At 31.2% G+C, this 7,804-nt stretch overlaps 1 protein-coding gene across 1 annotated transcript; it reads right to left on the reverse strand.

Annotated features, from left to right (window-relative positions):
- Positions 1 to 5,030: 5,030 nt before the first annotated feature.
- LOC129314475 (uncharacterized) lies at positions 5,031 to 6,518 on the reverse strand. Its single transcript, XM_054957918.1, has 2 exons — positions 6,457 to 6,518; positions 5,031 to 5,491 (listed from the first exon to the last, which is right to left on the reverse strand). Exon 2 carries the CDS (start codon positions 5,489 to 5,491, stop codon positions 5,138 to 5,140), a length of 354 nt encoding a protein of 117 aa, XP_054813893.1. The 5' UTR covers positions 6,457 to 6,518; the 3' UTR covers positions 5,031 to 5,137.
- Positions 6,519 to 7,804: the final 1,286 nt, after the last annotated feature.

A 7,804-nucleotide genomic window follows, 5' to 3' on the forward strand; every position in this document is an offset into this window, starting at 1 on the left:
TTTGAATTATGGCAAGTCATGTGATAAATTGGGCCATGGTCGCATGTCTAAGTATCTTATGATTATGTACCTAACATGTGCAAGATAAAAATGTGTTAACTAGATTAATAAGTTATGATATGTGTTAAAGCATGTTTTAAGTACTTGGTTTCATACACATGTGTTTAATTTACAATTGTTATATAACTGCATAGGGTAGGTTTTACCTTGGTTATTAAGTGGCTAGACTCACCCCTCTTCTTTAACCCTTTTCAACCTCTAGCTTTGGTGCAGAGAGGAGAAGGCTCAAGAAGCTAGAAATTAGTACATTCCTACTATATGCCTCCAATTTATTTTTATTTTGTGTAATAGAATATGAATGCCAATTTTAGATTGCATACCATTACACTTGTACTATTTTGTTGTTGTGAATATCTGAGTTGTATTTTGGGCCCTAAGTATTTGTGTATGATGATATATATTTATTGATAGGGCCAAAAAATTAGTGTAAGTGTAGAAATAATATTTTGAACATATTGTGATTTGGTTTTGATGCAATGTAAAGCAAATTATCTCTCTTTTTTGTTTTAGTTGAAAAATGGGTTAAGGAGTGATTTTATGTTATATGGATATTTAAGTGCACATGACATGTTATACTAATAGTCTTAGGTCTAATGGACATGGTCCAAGTGTTAGGAAAAGCTTTTGGCACTTATTGTGGGTTTTGGACACCTTTTTTGTGTAAAAGTTGTGAAAAGTGGTCAAAATATATTTGGGTATCCAACTTCTTGGTGTGACTTGTTTTGAAAGTGAAAAGAGTTTTCCGTAGACACCTAAATCATGTCATTCGAACATCAGATGGAGAATTGGGATGTATCGGAGGTTCCTCGATTTTGTTGTCAAATAATTACAGAATCTGCTGATATTTTTGTGTAACATGCCGCGGTGCATGGTGCCTGAGCCATGGCGTGTGGCACAGAGAGCAACATGCCGCGGCACAAGGTGTACAAGCCTTGGAGCATTACCCTGTTTCACAGCGTATAAGTTGTTTTTCAATTGTTTTTATTCTTTTTCACTTTTTTGAGGTATCGTATGCTTCTGTATCTTGTTTTTACTCTAATATAAGAGTTTGATTGTTTTAAACTTATTTTGATTATGAAAACTTGGGATCCCTTAATTTTAAATTAAAAAATTAGTAATTTCCTTTATGGGTTAATCTTTTGATTACCATGAGTTTTATTGGTTAATGCTGTTTATTAGAGTGAGATTTTATAATTTGATATCAGTTTCTCTGGTTCTAGGAACTGGTCTGTGATTTGTAAATATGTCATTAAGATTTGTTGTGCATTGCATATAGAGAATTGGCAATATCCTATTACACTTGTTATTTCCCTTATCGAGCTAGTACTAACTCCCCTTTCTTTATTGGAATTGCTTCCATCCTAAGAGAGGAGAATATAGTGCAAACAAGAGCTACAAAGGTCAAAAAGCACCAGAGAATGTGTATAGACTGGTGAACTAAGAGCAACAACCAGAACCTTAACAGGGTAACAAAGACAATGCCTTGGATGAACTGAGGTGTATAATGAGAGACATCTAGAGAAGAATGGATGGTTATGATGAGATCCTTAGAAAGAGACCTGAGGAGAGCAGCAAGACTGTGGAGAGAGTTGGGGTTGACCATGAGGAAGCCCAGAATGATATGCACATTGAGGTGCATGGGCAAGAAGAGGAAGAATACTATGAGGAAAGTATTCCTGAGAAGCTAATGCATCTAGTGCAGTCTAGGACAAGCAAGTCGGAAGGCTCCATTGTTATGGCTTTACAGCGAATCACAAAATTGAATCCTCCTTCTTTTAAGGGTTCTATAGAGGATTGAGCAGCTAATAAGTGGATCAACAAGCTTGAGACCATCTTCTTAGTCATAACCTGTATGACTAAGCATAGGATTCTCTTAGCCACTTTTATGCTTGAGGACACAACGAAGCAATGGTGGGAAAGTGTGAGGCTAATGGACGGCTCACAGTTGACTTGGAGAGAATTCAAGAGGTAGTTTTTTGCCCATTATTTCCTAGCCTCATTTTAAGTAGAGAAAGAGGTGAAATTTTACAGACTCCAACAAGGGAGTATGAATGAGGAGGAGTTCATAAAATGAAGAGGCAGTTCTTTGCCCATTATTGATGATTATTTTGGCAAAGTTTAGGTTTATTTTTACTTAAAAATGAAGCTTTTTCTTATTTCCAAGAGTGGAAAATCTTAGTTGAGAATCAAATGAAAAGAAAGGTTAAAAAGTTGAGAACAGACAATGGGTTAGAATTTTGCAAAAATAATTTTAATGAGTTATGTGCTAATAATGGCATTGCTAGACAAAAGATATTTATAGGAAAGCCTAAGCAAAATGGTATTGCAGAACAAATTAACATGACTCTACTTGAGAGAGCATGTTGTATGCTTTCTAATGCTAAGTTATGGCATTGGCATAACCTATGGGTTGAAGCTACCTCTAGACAATTATTATAATTCTCATTTTCTATAGTGAAATTACTGGCTCATTTCCTGTAGGTTTTTTGTCCCTCATATTGGGGGTTTTCCCATGTTAAATTTCTTGTGTTATCTTTTATCATTTTTCTCTAACTTCTTCGTAATTTCCAGTGTCATCTTTTATCTTATTTACTTTCATGGATTATTTGCACACTTCCTAACAATATCTATAATAGACAAATCATTGATATATAGTTTGAGCTCACCATAGAATTTGACGTCTCCAACATCTATAACAGGCAAATTGTCCAATGAAGGATGCAATGATGAGCTGTTGAATCTCAAACTAGGGCTCGATGATGAGGATGATGACTAGAGTGATGATGAGGATGGTAAGAGTGAGGAAGAGGAAGAGGAAAAAAGTACTGGAGAGAATTGTTGAGCCTAGTGACTAATGCAAGGAAGACAAGGAAGAAGACTGCATATATGGAAATAGTAAAAAGTATCCTAGCAATCATGGATACTAATTTTAAAAATGAAGGAATGACATTATTCCAAAAAATATTTCAGGATACTAATTGCACCTAAGTGAAAATATTAGAGGCAAATTTGTATGTTAATCTAATAAAAAGTGAAGGAGGGAGAGCATGGGTTTTGAGACCATGGATATTGAAAGTTAGAAAGTGGAAAGGAGGAGAGGGTAGGGCGAAGGAGTGGATTAGAACTTACAAGAGTATTTTTGAGGATATAAGGTGCATTATGGGATATTAATTACATTTTTCAATATTATTGTTCCTTAAATTCATTAACTATGAAAGAGAATGCACTATAAAATTGAAAAATTTTCATTTAAATAGGGATAAAATTGAAAATTTATTATATTTTTAGATAAAAATTAATAATTTAAGTACCACTTCTTAATTCTAGTGAGATAGTTGAATGTGCCTTATAATATAAACTAGAGGGAATAATTGTCAATAAACATTTTTATTTTTGTACTTAAGACCAAGAGTCTTCATTGTTATTTAAAGACCTTGTGGTCCTTATATGTAATTATATTCCTTACAGGGTCTTGATTTGTTATTTTCCTTTATTATTTGTCTTTCTTCTTCTTACTAATTATTTTTTATCTTGTGAGACCACGATTTGATGGTCATAACTCATAACTTATTATAAATATTACATTGTGGATATCGATAACTCATACTTCTTAGGATTCCTTTATCATTAATATCCTAATAAATGGCTTAAAACAAGTTTCTTACAGTTAATATCCTCTAACCTTCAAAGGCTATATAATGCACTATTATATTACTTTATCTCTATCCTTTCATGCTCCAAATTTTAAAGCCTTTATCATTAATATACTAATAAAATGCGTGAAGTTTTAAAACCCTTAATTTGTAATTGTCTATGTTAGATTAATAAGTAACATTTGTAATATAATAACAATATATTTGAGATTAACAACGATCTATTATGGTTTTAACAAGTTGAAAAAATTGATAGGAAGTGTTTAGTTGTATGTGCTAGTCATTCATTAACAAGTATTTGTTTAATTTTAACAACAACCTATTCATGATTGATAACAATACATTGGAATGTTTAATAAGTAAAATGAGTGATTGATAACAACAACCAATTATTTTTGAAATAAAACGCTGGAGCCAGAGCTTCGGTGATCGACTACCAGTGACCTCACCGACAACAGGGGCTCCGGTGCCCTTATCACTGGTGGTGGTTTAACGGCTTGCGCCGACGATGGTAGGGGTTTCTTTTTTTTTTGTTTTCCTTAACTTGAGGGGCAATTCTATCATTTTGCTAATGAAATTAATATGAAAGAAGAACCAGAGGACTGCAAAGCAAATACCAGATTATTTGGTCCTTGTGTCATATAAATTTAACACAGAGGTCTTTGGATGCTATTTTCCCAAAAAATTTCTATAACAACTTATGTATAAAATTAAAAGTAATAGATTATGAATATTTCTATGTTCCTTGGTTCAAAAAAATTAAAAATAAAATAAACACTTAGAAATATTTTTTAAAGATAGTGTTTGAATTAGTGAATTCAAATTTGAATTTTAAAATTAAACTCTTGCGTTTAAAATCCTATTTGGGAAGTTTAAACATTTTCAAAGGGAAACAGAAAACCATTGAGATTCAAAGTAAAAAATGAAAATAAAGATTAACAAGCTTGCTTCTATTTTTCAGTAGACAAGAGATGAAAACAAAAAATGAAAAAATATGCAAGAGTGCTAAAGACATTAACAATGAAAAATACTAAGGGAACCAAAGGGTAGAAATCACTAAAATTTTAAATAACTAGAATATATGAATAATTTAAAATTACAAAGAAATAATAATAAGAAATGAATGAATCCATAGATTTTTTAATATCAAAATAAGAGGTTTGGTGTAAATATAATTTTTCATTAATTCAAACACAACATTGTCTATAAACAAAGTTCCATAGTAGAATGAAAACACAAACTCGTAAGTTTAATGACATAACCATACAAGTTTAATAACAACAGAATAAAGGTTCATAAAACCTCATCACCAGCACAAACTCATAAGGTTAATGACATAATCATAAAGTTCAATAGCAAAATAAAGACTCATAAAACGTTGAGTTGATAAAGATTACGTAGCCATAACCTTTTCTTCTCATCACTCAAGTTAAGAAAAATTCCTCTCTCAATCCAGGGTCGCTCTTCAAAATTTTCAAGGTTTTCATATAATCAGATTCTGATATACCTAATTTCGCCATCTTGTCAAGAATAACCATACACTTAGCAAGAGAATATTCTGACGAAGAAGAAGAAGTGACCTCCTTGCTTCTCTCACCTTTATATCTTTCAGCTTTTGCTTTATATGCTTCAGCTTTTGCTTTAGATGCTTCAGTTTTGGCCTTAGATGCTTCAGCCCATGCTGCAAGTGCTTCCCTCAACTCATGACTTTTAGCTATAGTGTCTAACAAAGCTTTAGCTATTAACTCAAGCGACATCTTTGAATCAGTTTCTTCCATCTACCATAAGAATGACAATTAGCCCCAAATACAAAATAATCTTATTGATTAAAGGGGTTAAAAGGAAACTCTTAAACTGTGGGTCGAAAAATGTATGGAACCCTAAACTTGTTTTTCTACAATGCTTTCCCTCAACTTTTAAAAATGGTGTGACATATCCAGAATGACAAAGAAAATTACGTAAAAGGATTAAGAAAATTACAAAAAAATGACTCAAAAATTGCAAATAAGGAACCAAAAAATTATATAAAATGATCGAGAAAATTTTTATTAGTTCTTTTATGTAATTATTGATGTCATTTTCTAGTCAACTAGAAATCACAATTAATTTTTATTAATGGTAAGGGTTACATTATACTGTTTTTAAAGGTTGATGAGACATTCCAAAAAAAAAATTGAGTTTAGGGCCTCAAATACTTTTAAACCTATTGTTTAAAGATTAAATTTCTATTTAACCCTTCGTTAAAACACCCACACAATGAAGTCAAACAAAATATAAATAAATTCATATGAAAACAGAAACATAAACAGAAACAACTCAAGTACAATTTCATGTACCAAGCCATACTAACTGAAAAGCAACCAAGGCTTTCCTGAAAACTGTTCAAAATTTAGAGATTGTTATGGTTGACATGTCGAAATATAATATAATCAATCACAATTATCTTGTTTGAATTCTACTATTGGAAGCAATTACATGTACCAAGCCATTAAAATTACTAGCCTAGATATTTAAGGGAGTACAGAAAGGATTTGGTACACTTGATTTCATTGTATTAAACAATTTCTGGTAGACTTACTATATAAGAACACATCGTCAGGCCACATAATTAAATTATGACATAAACGTGGTAAAATCAAAAACTATATGCAAGTAATCTGCAGAATAAATCGGTTTCAAGATGTGATTATTTTCTATAAGATTTCGCCACAATTATTAATGCATATTAATGTTATAACCTCACCGTCACCGGATCACGAAAGTGAGAGCAAGTTGAGCGAGCGATGGAGGCGCGAAGAGAACCGCGATAGAAACTAAAATAGAGATGCAGAGAAACTGATCGAGGAGCGTGAATTTAAAAGTCATAAAGTTGTGCAAATAATTACTATTATGCCATCCCTTAATTAAAGCAAAAAGACAGTCTTGCTGGTACACAAAAAAAAATGGAGCAAAAAGAGAGTGTTGCTGGTCAAAAACAAAAAGAGAGTGTCCTCAAGTGCGTCATAAAAAAGCAATTAAAAATGTCAAATGAAAAACAAAAACAGCTTTACTATTTTGCCAGGAGAATCTCGTTGCAAGCCCATGGAACCAACATAGCCCAATAAAATTTGATATAATTCTATAAGCTTAAAAGTCTCTCTTGAAATTAAGCTTTTGATTAAAATATGAGCTTGTTCGTTTGTGAAATACACAATAGAATGTCTATAATTAACAACAAATTTTATATATTCATTTTACATAATCCTCACTATCTAAACCTACTAAATGAGAGAAAATTTACAAGTTAACTAAATAATGTTTACAATAAAAACTCTATAAATAACATTCAAATTTCATTTATTAATAACAAAATGATGGTTAATTTTACATAGTTCACGTGGTTTATAATTGTTGAAGGAAAAGCAATTTACAAGTTACTTAGATGAAATTTATAATAAAAACTCCATAAATAACATTCAAAATTCATTTATTCATAATAACACTTCCATTTATTTTATATAGTCCATGTAGTTTATATTCGTTGAAAGAGATTAAATTTATAAATTATCTAAATAAAATTTACAACAAAACGTGCTTCTTATTGCATATCAGTTGGCTAGATGATTTCCCTCTTAGTGAAGTTATGGTTGTTTTATAAGCTGTGGATGTACTTTTTTCCCTCTCTGTGCTGGTTGCGTTTTCTAATTGGCCCTAGTAAAGTTTTCTTCTTGCTTAAGAAAAAATGGAAAAAGTTACATGTTGAGTTAGGCTACATTGTTTTATTTCATATCTCTTCTTTCAAATAAAAAAATCAACGACAGGCTCGTAGATGATTGCGTGTTACTGACTTTACAAAATACTCCTTCCATTATTATTTAGAGGAGAAAAAATTTATATCACATAATTTAAAAAAATTGATCAACTATATTAACTATGTCTGAAAGTAAAAAAATTAGACTACAATACCCTTTATTAATTATGTTAATCAAACCTTCATTAATTATTTTTTATGACTATGAATGATAAAATTATGAGAGGCAATTTAAAAAGCTTGTAATAAATGCTTATTTGAAAAATGTGATTTTACTTATATAAAAAAATAAGTTAAAAGT

This window comes from Prosopis cineraria, unplaced genomic scaffold, assembly GCF_029017545.1.
Source record: "Prosopis cineraria cultivar Desert tree isolate PC_DT_omini unplaced genomic scaffold, ASM2901754v1 PC6, whole genome shotgun sequence".
NCBI classification, from domain to species: domain Eukaryota; kingdom Viridiplantae; phylum Streptophyta; class Magnoliopsida; order Fabales; family Fabaceae; genus Prosopis; species Prosopis cineraria.